Source organism: Adiantum capillus-veneris, chromosome 28, assembly GCF_014529385.1.
Source record: "Adiantum capillus-veneris isolate H3 chromosome 28, ASM1452938v2, whole genome shotgun sequence".
Taxonomy (NCBI): domain Eukaryota; kingdom Viridiplantae; phylum Streptophyta; class Polypodiopsida; order Polypodiales; family Pteridaceae; genus Adiantum; species Adiantum capillus-veneris.
Window position 1 is genome coordinate 123,412,957 of NC_140958.1, and position 17,008 is coordinate 123,429,964.

At 40.9% G+C, this 17,008-nt stretch overlaps 1 protein-coding gene across 1 annotated transcript; it reads left to right on the forward strand.

The window, feature by feature from the left end:
* Positions 1 to 3,712: 3,712 nt before the first annotated feature.
* Positions 3,713 to 4,217, forward strand: LOC147421231 (secreted RxLR effector protein 78-like). The gene is made up of 2 exons (XM_086504618.1): positions 3,713 to 4,077; positions 4,157 to 4,217. The coding sequence occupies exons 1-2, from the start codon at positions 3,713 to 3,715 to the stop codon at positions 4,215 to 4,217; spliced, it is 426 nt and encodes a 141-aa protein (XP_086360744.1).
* The last annotated feature ends 12,791 nt before the right edge of the window (positions 4,218 to 17,008 follow it).

Sequence of the window (17,008 nt, forward strand, 5' to 3'; positions counted from 1 at the left end):
CTGTCTGCTCTTTTATAGGACCGGTATGCTTTCAGAAAAGCACACGCATATATGATGCTCTGATACCACTGTCACAAGGCGGGAACCACGTGCCAACAGAAAAGAACACACTGAACAGACTTTTAGCACTTCAATAACAACTGAACTAAAAGAGAGAGAGACGACACGTGACACGGAGTGGCGGAATTCCACCCCAGAGAGTATTGGCCCCAAACCTTGGCGCCCCTTTCGGTATTTCTTTATATTGCATCAACACAGTACAAGTCGGTACTCTAGACTCTGCACCTTCTCCAGGAAGCATGCCAGAGAATGAGCCCTAGCCTCATATTTAAAGGCCCTTGGCCTAAAAAGCAATTACAATGAGAAGCCTTCAAAACTCAAAAGCTCCTGGTCCAAAAAGGAATGCCAAAAGCTGCCAGCTTTTTGTAAATCGCGTTGGCGTCCGTACAGCAGGCCACGTGTCAGTCCGCCACGTCAGCAAATCAGGGTTAGCGTTAGGGTTAGGATTTCGGACAGAATTAGGGTTTTTGATTTTAAGGTTAGGGTTTTGGGCAAAATTAGGGTTTCTGATTTTAGGGTTAGAGTTTCAACAAAATTACGGTTTCAGACAGAATTAGGGTTTTTAATTTTAGGGTTTCAACAAAATTAGGGTTTCAATAGAATTAGGGTTTTGGATTTTAGGGTTAGGGTTTCAACAGAATTAGGGTTTTGATACGTCAGCAGTTTGTTACACCCATACTGAGCCTTGGCAGCGCCGACGTTCTGGAAGCACACCCCAAAATAACTGGCATGATGAGGAGTGTAGAGAGACGAGAACCTGACTTCAGAGGGAGGTACTTCTAGGTGTCATCACTCACAGGCAGTCTACCAATTCCTTCTTGGCGTTTAGTACGACGAAAGAAGAGGGCGTTTCTATATCAATTGGTTTTGAGTCAGGATTCAAGCGACTTAGCGAGGCATGGCGACTCTTCCATGAGAACTCCCACCCAGAGTCATCACTTCTACGGAGGTACGGGGTTAGAATGCATCATCTCTCTACACTATCTTGGGACAGCCACCTCTTCAAGATTCGCCAAAGCCATGCCCACACATATGTGCTTTCTTTACTGCCGAGATCGTAAAGAAAGCGATTGCACTTGAGTCATCTCGACAGCTAGCGCTACAAGGAGACAGCATGTTGGTATGCGTAGTTGAAATCATGGTTTCAGTCACACGGCTTCAACATGGATAGACTGCCTCCATTCTAGTACTCCTTGGATGCGCCCTCCCTTTCTCTCACATGGATGGAGACCACTAGACTTATACATCAAGATTTGATTCAGCTAGATACCAGAAGCACATAGATACAACCGATACAAGAGTTGGATACGAAGATGGCTTTCTATAGAGAGCATCTCCTCCAACTAACAGAGCATGGATATGTGATCAGACCGGCCTATATGGACACTCATTTATCCTATGGGATATGATGTGCTATTGGTCAAATGCGCACATCATCAAATCAGCTAGAGATTGAGACTGGTAGATTTAGGAGAGTACCAACAGAAGCCAGGATATGCCAGTTATGTCATATAGAGCCAGAGAAAGAGTTACATCACATTTTTCATTGTCCGGTATACTACAAGATACGAGACCGATTTCACTGTCTATTCAGAGAGGGCTTTGGACCGTTGGCTAGAGTCCTGAGATATCAAGATCAGAGATGCCTCACGTTGTTTTTGCTAGAGTTGCGCAGACACATGGAAAGTCTCTTAAGGAGATCAGGTAGTGGGAGACGTTCACAGAGGGAGATCACTATAGCAAGGACTCAGTAGCCAAGTGAGCATTCTTTGTAACACACTTCGGAGCCCACTTCTACCAGAGGTATATTAGTGGACAAAGCCACTACACTCGGGAGAGCTAGACGCCACGTCTACCGGGGCGGCCACGACATTGACAAAGGCTCCACGAGAGAATCGGAACTATTCTAGCACGACATGAGAGACGCCAAGTACGATTATTTACAGAGGCGGACATTGGAAGCTCTTCAGCAACCAATGCAATACTTTCTCGGATAACGTCCAATGTCGGGCATCCTCGGGCATGGATGATGATGATTTTCAGGCTGACGATTTGAGTCTTTTAGTTTTAATCTTCACTTCATTTTATTTTTTTACTCAGACATTGGATTATATTTACAAGGATTGTATCAGTGTGGCCTCATAGGTCTTTTGAAGACGTTTAATATAACATTTCATTTCATATCTCTCTCTCTCTCTCTCTCTCTCTCTCTCTCTCTCTCCTTCCTTTTCTCTCTCTCTCAAACAAAGATGTTTCTCAAAGGGACAATTCTTGACAAATTTTACTTACAATCATTCATAAAATTCTATTTTCACGGAGAGACTATCACCAAGACACGCCAAAATCTAGCATTGCTGCCAAGTGAGTGGTCCTCTGTGAATTCATAAGATGTCGCTTGTTGATACTTGCATTTTGCAAGGTAGCGTCCGTCGTGGATGTGACTGTTCAATGTATAATAGATATTGCATAAAGTTTAAGCAACTTTAGTTGTAACCTCTCTTTCTTGAGTCACTTCAAGCTTGGTCACCATCTCTTTCTTCATTTCTCTACATTAACTGTTATTCAAAATGTGTTGCAAACTTGCTTAAACGGCAACTTGCCCACATCATGCACTTCCAAAGGTTTTTTGGCCCATTCTAGTAAACTCCGTGCATGGTTGATCCTTTTGCTCTAACCACATTTATAACAAAACTTTTTTTTTTGAAGTATTTGCTAGAGCAGTCATTAACAAAGTTCCTTTTGCTCTAGTCACAACTATTGACAAATCTGAAAAGCTTTTCCCCATATGGATTAGCCCAAGATAGCAAGACGAAGGATTGCATTGTGTTTCTTTTATGCAAGGATGTTGAGTGAGATTATTGATTTGGCAAAAGTACTTTCGTATATTTGGATACGGTTTTCTCCGAGATTACATGTATATCGGCCCTTTCTTAGTAAAAATATTAGCATTACTTTGAGCTTCATATGATTTTTATTTTTATTTTTTAATATGTCACAATATAATGGAACTTTTCATAATCTTAGCCTTTAGCGATGATGCAGTATATAATAAACCACATATGGCACACGTGGACCAAAGCTTCACCAAGGAAGAGGATACAACAAGGCCTTGCAAGTCCACAATGATGGAGTTGACATGTTCCATGTTATGCACTCACTAAAATGCAGAATTTTCTTGCAGGTTATCAAAAGACGTTTGGCCCTCAACCACCAAGCATGTGTCAACACAGTAAGGGAATTGATAAATGTAATTGGATATGGGAAGATGTCCCCTTGTGTCAATCACAAATCGTTGAGGGTATCCTCTTTAAGTAAAGGGAGGTTTAAAATGGTCGTTCTACCCTACTCCATTGCCTCGAGTGGTTTGTAGAGTCAAAGAGATAGATGGGGGAGATGTCTGACAAATACATTGTGGAAAGTGGGGTTGTATTTATACATGCATTATTTCTTATTTGTGTGCATCCACCCTTTTCACGAGTATGTGTGTCATTACACACACAAGAATACATTGGACTAAATATTTTTAGTTGATTGAAAGAACCAATATTGCTAAGAATCAAGGGATGATTTGGCCAATTGGAGACCAATTACTTGTCTGACTTCTGTGTATAAGATCTTGTTCTTGACCTTAGCTAGAAGACTCGGCCCTCTTATGGACCAGTTTATTCTTAAAGAGCAGAAGAATTTTATTAAAGGAAGGTTTATCCTAGATGCCATAATTTCTCTTTGGGAAGGCATGGAGTATGCAAAGGAGTCTGAGCAAGATTACATCTTTTTCAAAATTAACTATGATAAAGCATATGACAGGATAGAGTGGGAGTTTAGTCTTCAAAGATTAGATGGAATGGGTTTAGGCAAACTGCTCATAAGGTTTGTTCATACATTATTTGGAAATGTGTCAGCTAGGATTGTTGTCAATGGATCTCTTATTGAAGCTATTCCTCTACACAAGTTTATCAGACAGGGTTTCCCCCTCTCTCCACTTCTGTATGCCATATCATTTGATGCTTTGGACAGGTAAGTTAAAGATGCCATTATGAAAAGGAACCTTAAATCTATTAGCATTCCTAACTCTGTGGATCAACTATGTTTACAGCAGTTTGCAGATGACACTAATGCAAGTTAAAAATGAATTTCAATCTGTTGAGGCATTTTGAATCTATCTAAATACATTTTGCCTTGCAAGTGGATCTAGTATCAATCATACCAAAATTGGTTACAAAGTCTCAGGAGGGCCTTGTCCTGACATCATCATCCAATTTCCCTCCTTGTCCTGGCAGCATCATGCAACCTGGCTGTAAAGTTATTGAACATGGATATATATTCAAACTATTGGGCATTCCAATGGGGTTTAAGGTCTCATTCAACCACAGATGGAATTGTGTATTAGAGAGATTCAAGAAAAGACTCTTTGCTTGGTAGAACCACCAGTCTAACATCTCTGCAAGAGTGTCTGTTTTGAATCACTACTTACTCTCATCTCTGGTTTATTTTCCGTCTTGTTGGTCTCCTTCACAATACCAGATGAACAAGGTGTACACTTTGGCAAGAAGGTTTCTATGGAGAGGCTAACAAGAAGTTAATAAAATCCCCAAAGTTACTTGGGATATTTATTGTAGGCCTAAAGAGCTAGGAGGTTTGGGGATCCTCAACCTTTAGCACCTATCCAATAAGCTTGCTAGCAAATGGATTGTTAGTGCTTCTTCTTCTTCTTCAGATTTTTGGGTTGTCCTTATTACTAGGAATGTCTACCAATTCCACCTTAAAGGATACAGAGCTTGGGCTGGTCTTTCTCTACAATAAGTTTTATGTTCTAATGCGAAATTTACCCATAGAGGTTCTCAGCTTGTTTACATGTTCTGGAAAGCTTGGAATGGGCTTAAGAGTTGTTGTTCTCCTCCCTTAGATTGGGAATTCCTTGCCCCATTCTTTGGTAGTTATCCAAGAATTCTCACAAATGGTTCAAGGCTAGAATCAAGTGTTGGAAAGATGTGTACAAGGAAGGAAGATGGCTCACTATAGAGGAGATCTGCCAGCAATGCCATATTTCTCATGGATGTTTTGCCCTAGTTGTAGAGGTGTCAAAAATTTCAAGATAAGTTTGAGTTTTGTGCAAGAAGCTTTCCTCTATCTATACCTCTGATATGTAAGAATATTTACCTGACTAAGGCAACAATAGCTGCGATGGACCGACTTCTTGTTAGGAAACTCAACCATAAATGGAATTTGTCCTGGAATGCAAAACAATAAAAGTATAGATTCAAGTGTATCTGGCCTTTTCCCTTTGCCATAAAGCATAGATGCCTTTTGTGGCTAATCCTTCACAAAGGAGTTTGGACATACTCTAAAGCTAAAAGGATTGGAGTCTCAGATGGCATATGTCCCAAATGCAAGATGCATGAAGAATCTCTATCACACCTTTTTGTTAACTGTAAATCCAATCAGTTGCTCATGCTTGAACTTCAAAGAGCTTACAATGTGGATCTCTCCTTGCTTAATTGGAGGTAGTCTAGTAGCAAAAGTCGGGGTGCAATGGCACTTCCAGATTGTAAATACAAAGCCATTTGACCCCTCAAACTCTATTTTTGGTTAACCTAAGGTGACCTTAGTATATAAGGTACCTAGGTCATTTTTGTAAACATACAACTTTTATCATAATCATAGTTTTAAGTTGCCACCGTCGAGACTGTGTGTGAGAGAGAAAGAGAGAGAGCGTGAGCTTCATCCTAGCCCTACCCCTGCTCATTCATCACATTGTAGATCCAACTGCACCATTGCGCTAGCCTCGGCAAGAGCTACGCGACAACGCCAAGCATTCCTCGCGGAATGGATCGAACGCGCTCTACATCTACGAGCTATTTGCGGTTGTAAGTATATCAAACGATGTCTGTTTTCTGCCTGCAAGTAGTCATTAGAATCGTGGCGACATAAGCTACGCATAGATACTCATAGATTTTAGTTTCAGGCACTTCTTGAATTCTGCTTTGTCTTTATACGTGATTTTCGCATATGGGTCTAGAGCTAGGATTTTGAGCGTAGAGGCTTAGGGACAGGTGTATTCTGGTGAGCAGATGGTGTTCCTTAAGTTTCATACGTTCTAGCATGGTTTAGTGAGTTTCCTTCCGTTTGTGTGTATGTGGCTAGGTGGTGTAGTTGAGAGCAGTTAGATTCTAGGTTGTGGTTTAGTTGGCCTCCAGAGTGTTCTATGTGTAGGATGGTCTCAGCCTGACAAGCTAACAAGATTTCCTCCGTGTGCCTATCGTGTCATCTGTGTCCTCGATTGACATTATGTTGATCTAGGTTGTGTTGCATGCACTTTATAGGTGGTGTGATTCGCTCCCACAACTTTGGCGCCACTGCAGGGGATACAAGGACTTAGGTAGGTATTCCTACTAACACTCGTGTGATGGTTGCTTGCTTTACTTTCGGCTAAAGAAATCATTTTTCTTAAGTGGATCTGGAATAGGTTATTCTGAGATCAAGTGGTTAGCCAGGAAGCGTGTGTCTTGCCGAGGGTCTGCGACTAGGTAGATTTAGTTAGAATTTGTAGATTAGAGTAGTTGTGGTGGTGTTTGAGTGGTTTGTGAGGTGATAAAAGCGTTTGCTAGTCCGTGTGTGGCATTGAAGCGTTTTTCTACTCATAAATGTAAAACCCCATTTGATTTATAGGAGTAGCTTTAAGTAAGTGAATTGATTCTGATCTAGAGCTATTCAATCATTGCTTTATTTGCTAAAGTGCTTGTTTGCATTTAGAATCTTTGAAAAGTCTACTTTTGAGAGTAAAAATGCAAAAAACAGCCTTTTGTGGATAGTAAGAGAGCATGTGCAAGGGTTCTGTGAACAAAATCTGTAATTCTATAAACTTGGACTTTATACGCGTGTAAACAAGTCTCAAGGGGCATATGGAGACCAAATTTCAAAAATCTAACTGCACCATTGTGTTTAGAAGGGTCATTATACCCTAGTGACACCTTGAGTGGGGAGTTTTGGCATAGATATGGGGACCAAAAGCCAAAAGATAGAGTGGTTGTGACTGAAAAAGAAAAAACTTGTGTTTGTGAGCACTTTTCAGCTTTAATTTTTGCTATAAACACATGTACATGTTGCTAATGATAAGGGAAACTTAGAATAGAAACAGATCTGAAATATGAGACAAAAGACTTTATACGAGTATGAAGTCTCCAGCACCATCCTGAGATAAAATTTTGAAAACTTGATTGCACCAGTGCGTTCAGAAGGGGGGTTTCATCCCAAGTATACATTGAAACTAGAGTTTTGACCACTCTTGACACCCAAAAGGTAAAAGACGGAGTGTTGGAAACGGAAAAAAAAATTTGCGATTCTAAGCTCAGTTTTGCATGAAAATTGGTAGAAGTGATTGAAAACCATTGCTAGAGGCTTTGGGATGTCTGTGATTGAATTCTGTCCAAAATTTCATCAGTAGGACATAATATACGTATGAAGTTTTAAGGGTGATTCTGGCAGCAAAAATGAACTTTTGACATTATACCCATCTTCTGCATGTTGTGTAGAGTAGATACACCAAATCTCATGTCATTTGGACAAATAGACTGAGAGTTAAGAGAATTTTACTCTTCTAGAGGATTTCCTTGTAAAACTGATGATTTTGAGCAAATTTGACATCCAAATTTTGTTGTGAGCACGTATTCTTGTTGTATGCATCAAGGAGTACCTTGGGTAAAAATCTAAGTGAATTCTGAGCCAGTAGACTTTATACGTGTATAAAGTCTCATAGGCCATATTTGGGACATAACAGATATTTGAGTATACCTCAGTGTCCTAGAGCAGAAAAGAAGTCCCTAGCCAAAATTTCATAGAATTTGGAGCTCATTTGGGCTTGCAAAGAGCCAAAGATAGAAAACTGCAGATTTAGGCTCGTATTGGTCTTAACTTGCTCAAAAAATGTCCAAATTGAATTCTGAAACTTGTTGAGAGTTGCTTGTGTAATGGAATTGGCCTATTTAATTTGAGAGTAGAGGAAATTAATGAGAGTACTTTTGAGAAATGACTTTGTGAGCATAGCGGGTGAATATAATTGAAGATAGCAACATAATCATAGCAATTAGTTAACTTGGCATGAACAATACTTTTGCAAGAGAGAGAATTTAGAGAACCATTAGGAAAAGTTTGGACTCAAAAATGGGCCTTGTAAGAATTGTTGATGTGGCATAGCTTTCAAAAAGTGGGGATTGGTAAATTTTTTGCAAATAAGATCCAAACTTGTCGGAGGTTGGATATTTAGAATCTACTTTTCAAATGCTATCTATTGATATATAGCATGCATGTATCGGACATTGCCTTCATGTAGATCTAGTAAAAGGTGATTTTAGATTACTGTAACGGTAACAAAACCTGGCTGGTTGAAAAAAAATGGCATAACTTTCATATAAGTCATCCAAACTTTTCAGACCTTGGCTCTTTAGAATCCATTTTTCAAGAACTTTCCAATGATAGGTCATATCATGGGGTTCTAAGGTCTACCGGGTTGCTTTCTTTTGGACAACTTTGATGATGTGGCACTCTTAAAAGGCCCAAAAATGAGTTCAAAATTTTTCTAATGATGACAACAGTTGAGGACCGGATTTATGTGGAGCCAGTCCCCCCTCCAATAGGCATTTGTATTATGATTTCTCCCATTAAGAGAGACTTGTTACAATACAATCTTTGTGTTCCTTGGGACCTAGGTGATGCAATGAAGATGGAAAGCTTCATGCATCACAAACATAACATAACCTTCAAGAAAGCTTTAACTATCCCAAGCCTCAGTCCCAAGACCTCAAACACCTTCGAAGGTGGAGAGAGCTAGCACGGAATGAGGGTAGGGAAGAGGAAGAAGAAACATTTCGTAGGAGAAAGAATTAGTTCCTCGCTTATCATAACTCTTGTTGCTAGCATACATAATAGCATAGTAATGAAGAATAAGGAGATGAAAAGCTTAAGCATTGAAGCATGGCTCTTGGTTGGATTTGCACTCCATATCCAAGAGTGTTGGTGTAGGCTCTCAACCTCTACTTGCTTGGAGAAGGAGAGGGAGCTCTTGCACTTTGCATAGCACACAATGAGAGTGTTTGTGAGTGTGTGTGGGTGAGTATACCCCGTAAGAAACCCCATATCTTGCTTGGGTTGACCCCCCCCTTGTAGCTCATGCTTGAAGCTCATTGGACCCCTCCAGGCCTAGCCAATCATAAGCAAGAGGCATTACAAGCAGCAAGGGTAGCCTTGAGATAAGTGTCCCCCTTTCCCCTTTGAGAGAGAGGTCTAGATAAATGCTAAATCAATTAATTAAATCTCCTAAATTATTATTGGACCCCTTGGGTGGCCAACCAATAGGCTTCAGGCACGCCATGAAGGCAACATGAGGAGGAACTTGACAAGTGTCCCTTTTGCTTTCTTTGTACCATGCATGTCTTGTGTGAGTGTGTGGGTGTTCTCTCTCATCCCCCCTCATGTAGGGCTCACCCTCTCCTTGTAGGGATTGAATATTTGACTTTTTGACACCTCAAGCCCCTCATGCATAGGCCCTGTTCCCACCACAAGCTTGGCTCTTAAGCACTTTAAGCTTGGGCTGGGTTCTCACCTCAAGTGCAACCCTAGCATCCCAATAATTAAGCACCTCAATCATCTCAAGAACCTCAATCATCAAGCACCTCAAGCACCTTAGTCATCAAGCATGACAAGCAGAACAAGCACCTCGAGCTGGGTCGGGTTCCCGCGCCTCAAGCTCACAACCCTAGCTTACCTAAGGTCAAAGGACTTTTACACACATTATTGGAGGTCTTCAATGAAGCTAACCCTAAGGTATTATGCTCCATTTGTTAGCCGTGCTCTTTGATAGACCATCTCTCATTTGGGCCCCTTTACCATTGGCCCCATGTTGAGATAGATCTATAAGCACATGTCTATATATTAACACTTGTTCCCATTTATTCTCCCACATTAAGTGATGAATTTAATATGAGAAAATAATTTGGATTGTTAGATATTAGATATTATATTTTATGACATTACCTCTCTCTTGAAATCATAGTCGTCCTCGACTATGAGGTAGAAGAGATAAAGCCTTAGTCATTAGTCAATTTTACTTAGCGGGTAGAGGATCCCTTTTTACCCTACGACATCTTTCCAAGATGGATGACTAATCCATTTGGTGCTTGGGAGACATAGCTGCCGCAAGTATGTCTGCTCTTTAGTCCATTTCATTCTCCCAAAGTAGAGTGACAAATTCTACTTGGTGTTTGATAGACGTCGTCATCACAAACATGATTCTAAGAATGCATACTAGTTAAATTTGTGCACAATTAAAAAGAGGACTAGTCTTATAAGACAAAAACATGAGTGATTTAAAAGAAATTTGTACATTCGCTTACTCTAATGTAGCATTGTAAGCATTGACAAGGTTCATACTATCCTTAAGTTGTATTCCTTGTATCCATCTAGCATATTCAAAAGGATAATTTTTGAACTTAATAAGATACCGTAGGATAATCTTACCATGTTGTAGTACCTTATCTTCATGCCGAAGGATAGCTTCGGGTTGTAGCACCTCTTCTTGGTCTTCAACTTCAGGAGGGTCTTCAATAATTGGTTCAGTTGGTGGCTCTCCTTTGTAGGGCTTAAGTAGGCTTACATGAAAGGCATTGTGTATGAGCCAATGGTTGGGTAACTTGAGTTGATAAGCCGTCTCATTGATGGGCTTCAAGATTTGGAAAGGACCATAGTATCTTTTTGCTAATTTAGCATAATACTTTTGATGGCCCGTCATTTGCCTTAATCGAGCCTTAGGAAACTTGAGTAAGACCCAATCATTTTCTTTGAACATTAAGGCTCTTCTGTGCTTATCAACAAGCTTTTTGCCTTGGTTGAGCGATGGATATAGCTTCCTTAATCTTTTGAAAAGATTCTTGTAGGTCACGGCTATACTCATCGGCGGTGAAGATCTTCCCATGTACTTTGAGTAGAAAGGGACTTTTAGGTCTTCCCTGAATGATCTCAAAAGGTTCTTTTCCCATAGAAGTATGTACAGTATTATTGTAGGCATACTCTACAAGAGGTAAGTACTTTTCCCATTGTGAGCGTTGATCTACTTTGGTAACATAAGTCTTGAGTAGATCGAGTATCGTAAGATTGGCTATCTCACTTTGGCCATCCGTTTGTGGGTGATAGGCCGAATTAGAGAAATTCAATCTTGTTCTTAGATTTTCAAAGAGACCTTTCTAGAAATTAGTGGTCATTCTAGGATCTCTATTTGACACGATGGATGTGGGTAATCCATGGTGCTTGAAAATATGAGATATGAAGAGAGTTGCCATTTGATGTGCCTTAATAGTATTTTTTACAGGAATAAAATGTGCTTGCTTGCTAAACCTGTCGACTATTGTCCATTTTCCTGTATTCCCATGGATAGACTTGGGTAATCGAAAGATGAAATTCATGGATATACTCTCCCATGGTGAATTTGGGATAGGCAATGGCTGGAGTAATCCAGGTTGCTTCCCTCTAACATACTTAGTCTTTTGGCATACTACACATTTTGAAACATACTCTTGTATGTCCACTTTCACGGTAGGCCAATAGAAGTACGTCTCTACTCCTCGGAGAGTAGGTTGAATACCTCTATGTCCCGCATATGGAGGAGCATGGGATTCATACATAACTTTCTCACGAAGGGAATGGGTAACACATAGCCTATTGCCGTGGAGAAGATAACCATCCTGAAAGGTGAATGATTCCTCTTTCTTCCCCAAAGCAAGGACTAACATTATGTCTCGAAAGTTAGGGTCAATAGCATACTCATCTATCATAGAGGATAGATCATTGTGAGTAGCTATAGACACCGCATTAACTTTTGGTCGTCGTGAAAGTGCATCGGCCACTTGATTGTGCTTACCAGATATGTGAGCAATATAGAAATTAAATTGCAAAAGAAAATTTACCCAGCTCATTTGTTTGTCGGAAAGCTTGGTTTGCATCATGAAATACTTGACTTTGGTGGTCGGTTCATAGGATAAATGGAGTCCCCAATAGGTAGTGCTTCCATGTGAGGGCATGTAGAACAGCTAAAAGATCTTTTTCATAAATGCTCATCAGTATTGAGCCTTCGACTCTCATATGCTATGGCATGCCCTTCTTGAAGAAAAACTGCTCCAAGGCAATCACCACAAGCATCACATTGAACCTCAAATGGCTTTGAGAGATCCGGAAGCACGAGGACTGGTTGGGAAGTAAGCTTCTCTTTGAGCTTATCAAAAGCATTTTGCTCCTTAGCAGTCCATACATACTTAACGTTCTTCTTAGTTAAGTCATGTAGTGGTCTTGCTACTTGAGAGAATTTTGCTATGAAGCGTCTATAGTATGCGCACATACCAATAAAGCTTCTTAGCTCATGTAGATTTCTTGAGTTAGGCCATGATTTTATTACCTCTAACTTTGATGAATCCATACGGATACCATCCTGAGAGATAATATGACCTAGTTATTGAATCTCTTGAAGGAAGAATTCGCTTTTCTTTTGGTTGAGAAAAAGCTTGTTCTCCCTCAATGCTTATGTTCCTTCAAATACTTGGATTAGATGATGATATCATCAAAGAACACTCCAGTGAATTTGCGGTATGGTCTAAAAATTTTCTCCATCAGACGATTGAACGTAGCTGGTGCATTAGTGAATCCAAAAGGTATGACTAGATATTCATAAAGACCAAACATTGTGCGAAACGCGGTCTTTAAGATAACTTTATCCACTATCCTTATTTGATGATAGCCACTCTACTGAAGTAGGTAGAGCCTTGTAGCTTATCAAACAGATCTTCTACCTGAGGCACGGGAAATTTGTTTTTGATAGTGATATGGTTTAGTGCTCGATAGTCCACACACATACGGTATGTACCATCTTGCTTTTGCACTAAAAGGACTGGAGAACAAAAGGGAGAGGAACTAGGCCTCACCATCCCTTTGTCTACCAATTCTTGTACTTGCCTCATGATCTCCTTTTGTTGAGCTTGTGAGACTCGATAAGGAGGTTTGTTAGGCGGTGAGCTTCTTGGAAGGAGCTCAATGCGATGGTCATCATCCCCTCGTGTTGGAGGTAAGTCCATAGGGATATCATCAAAGAACACATCTTGGAATCCTTTTAAAAAATTAGACAAGTCTAACTCTTCTTGATTCCTACCATTTACATTTAATGAAACATTAGTATCTTTCAGAGACTCTTTTACAAAAATCATGTACGCAGAAACTGAGCTCTTCATTGACTTATCAAAAGCAAGAGGACTTACAAGGGGAATAGTGCGACCACGCTCACTAGCATCTATATACACGTTCTTTCCCCTATAGGTGAAGTAGATTCTCCTTTCAGGGAACTTCATGTTGGCAGCCATGCGATCAAACCATGGCGCCCCTAGGATAGCATCCTCATGCTGGAGAGGAGAGATGAATAAGTCTTGTTTGTCGACATAGCTTTGGACATGAATCCTCAACTTCCCAATCAAGGGAGTAACAGAGGCTTGCTGTCCCTTGAAAGCTGCATCAACCATTACCATATCTCCCATCTCAAAAGCTTGAATGCCCAACTTGGTGGCCAACTCCATTGATATGAAGTTCAGAGTAGAGCAAGGGTTAAACAAGATGAAGGCATCATGCTCTCTTACCTTTTCCCAAGCATAGGAAAGTGATGATCCTTTGCAATGAGCATCCTCTTTTGGAGCTTTGATGGAGGAAGCCCTAGGAGTCTCATTGCGAGTATTCTTCTTGGGGCAAGAACGATAGCCATGTCCTTGCTCCCCACACTTGAAACACTTATGGTCCTTGCGAAAAGCTTCAAGCTCTTCACGAGAGAGTTTGTTTTTACCTTTGTAAACTCCCTTCTCCTTGGACTGATTGTTGTTGTTGTTGGAAGTGACTTGGGAAGTATTTTGAACATTGGTTTTCCCCTTTGCATCATTTTTGTCTTTGTTTTCCATGGGCTTGACATTACGTCTAACCCCTTGATGGAAATTGATGCGTGAAGCAACCATGGTCTAATGGATTACTTCGCTATTAATACCAGTCCGTTGAGAGTTGATGTATTCAGCCATATCTTCAGGTAATCCCGCGCAGAATTGTTTCTTTTGGTCGGCAAAGTCTATCTTTTAAAAGACATTAGCCTTGAGATGTAAATCCCAAAACTTGTCTACGTACTTGTGGATAGACTCATGAGAGAGAAGCTTCAAGCTGTGCCATTCAGTAAGCACTTTGTCTTTTGCATTGCTTGTAGGGAATTGCTTCATGATGGAAACTCGTAGAGTTTTCCATGTCTTTGGGGCTTCACCATTTCCGCGAACGATAGCCCACCATTGACGAGCTGATTTTTGGAAGTGCATAGCTACATGGCGTAGCTTGGAGGACTCTGTGAAGCCCTCGTCTACAAAGGCTGCATCAAATTGCTGGATGAAGGCCAACACTTTGTTGATAGCACCAAAGGTGCCATCATAGGTGAGAAAAGAGATACTCTTTCCTCCCTCCTTGAACTTCTTTAGCCTTTGTGACCTTCTCCATGCAGGAAATGATTTGCGATGTCCTCCCCTCTTGTATTCTCTAGGAGAATAGCCATAACTTTTGTCGGAAGAGGAGAAAAATGAAGAAGAAGGAGAAGAGGGTGACCTCTTTCTAGCCCTTTTCTTCCTTTGTTTCCTCTCATGCCTTTCAAAGTGATGAGGAGAAGGACTATGTGTTGATATTTTCCTCTTGGGAGGAGTGGGCGATCGTCTAGACCACTGTCTTCGTGGAGCCGCATCTTCAGAGGAACTTAAACTTTCATTGCTTTCTTGATCTTTGCATTCCAGCTCCTCTCGAATGGGAGAGAGTCTTCTTTTGGGGGTCTCTTCAAGAGGCCTCCTAAGCTCTCTCTCCTCGTGGAGAGGAAGGGAAATTCCATAAGCACGAAGTTGTTGAGTAACTTCGGCTTTCAAAGCAGGGTTGCCCATAGCTTGTTGCAACCTAGTGACAAGATAATTCACAAACATGGGAGCATCATCATTAGCACCTTCATGTGAAAAATCAAAGCTATCAATGTTCATTCTACTCTTTTGATTATTGTCAGCCATCTTCACAAAATTTATCTATGTACTTAGTGTATGCTTTGGCAATTCAAAACCTTAATTGCCACTCCTCTTAGCCTTTGAAAATTGACTCTTAAGTATCTACACGCATGGCTCGAAGTAGTTAATTATAGAGAGTAGAGTAGTAGGTCTAACATAGCAGAGTTGCCGAGGGCTAGCTCCTTCCGGACTTCATATGGCTCAATAATGGTAAAGCCGTAGGCAAGTCTAAAAAGAATCCATTATTAAGTCCAAAGCTCCCGACGTGTGCAACATCCCCCACATAGTGGGCTCAACAAAACCGATAAAAGATCCCAGTTCCACTTACCCTAATATAATTAACAACATCAACCATTTATAGGCTACTTAAGGACCTCTCTTCTTAAGCAAGAAAAGAGAAACCAAATTCTCTGATACCAATGTAATGGAATTGGCCTATTTAATTTGAGAGTAGCGGAAATTAATGAGAGTACTTTTGAGAAATGACTTTGTGAGCATAGCGGGTGAACATAATTGAAGATAGCAACATAATCATAGCAATTAGTTAACTTGGCGTGAACAATACTTTTGCAAGAGAGAGAATTTAAAGAACATGACAACAATTGAGGACCGGATTTATGTGGAGCCAGTCCCCCTTCCAATAGGCATTTGTATTATGATTTCTCCCATTAAGAGAGACTTGTTACAATACAATCTTTGTGTTCCTTGGGACCTAGGTGATGCAATGAATATGGAAAGCTTCATGCATCACAAACATAACATAACCTTGAAGAAAGCTTTAACTATCCCAAGCCTCAGTACCAAGACCTCAAACACCTTCGAAGGTGGAGAGAGCTAGCACAGAATGAGGGTAGGGAAGAGCAAGAAGAAACATTTCGTAGGAGAAAGAATTAGTTCCTCGCTTATCATAACTCTTGATTCTAGCATACATAATAGCATAGTAATGAAGAAGAAGGAGATGGAAAGATTAAGCATTGAAGCATGGCTCTTGGTTGGATTTTCACTCCATATCCAAGAGTGTTGGTGTAGGCTCTCTACCTCTACTTGCTTGGAGAAGGAGAGGGAGCTCTTGCACTTTGCATAGCACACAATGAAAGTGTTTGTGAGTGTGTGTGGGTGAGTATACCCCCTAAGAAACCCCCTCTTGATTGGGTTGACCCCCCCTTGTAGCTCATGCTTGAAGCTCATTGGACCCCTCCAGGCCTAGCCAATCATAAGCATTGGACCCCTCCAATCCTAGCCAATCATAAGCAGGAGGCATTACAAGCAGCAAGGGTAGCCTTGAGACAAGTGTCCCCCTTTCCCCTTTGAGAGAGAGGGCTAGATAAATGCTAAATCAATTAATTAAATATCCTAAATTATTATTGGACCCCTTGGGTGGCCAACCAATAGGCTTCAGGCACACATGAGGGCAACATGAGGAGGAACTTGATGAGTGTCCCTTTTTCTTTCTCTTGTACCATGCATGCCTTGTGTGAGTGTGTGGGTGTTCTCTCTCATCCCCCCTCATGTAGGGCGCACCCCCTCCTTGTAGGGATTGAATATTTGACTTTTTGACACCTCAAGCCCCTCATGCATAGGCCGTGTTCCCACCACAAGCTTGGCTCTTAAGCACTTTAATCTTGGGCTGGGTTCTCACCTCAAGTGCAACCTAGCATCTGAAGCATGTCAAGAACCTCAAGCATCCCAATCATTAAGCACCTCAAGCATTTCAAGAACCTCAATCATCAAGCACCTCAAGCACCTTAGTCATCAAGCATGACAAGCAGGACAAGCACCTCGAGTTGGGTCGGGTTCCCGCACCTCAAACTCAACCCTAGCTTACCTAAGGTCAAAGGACTTTTACACACATTATT

What these genes read in the sequence shown, in the direction of transcription:
- LOC147421231 (XM_086504618.1), top strand. Translation starts at nt 3,713, where the DNA reads ATGGACCAGTTTATTCTTAAAGAGCAGAAGAATTTTATTAAAGGAAGG. An exon ending in TCATTTGATGCTTTGGACAG is followed by an intron (nt 4,078 to 4,156) that starts GTAAGTTAAAGA and finishes CTATGTTTACAG; the next exon opens with CAGTTTGCAGATGACACTAA.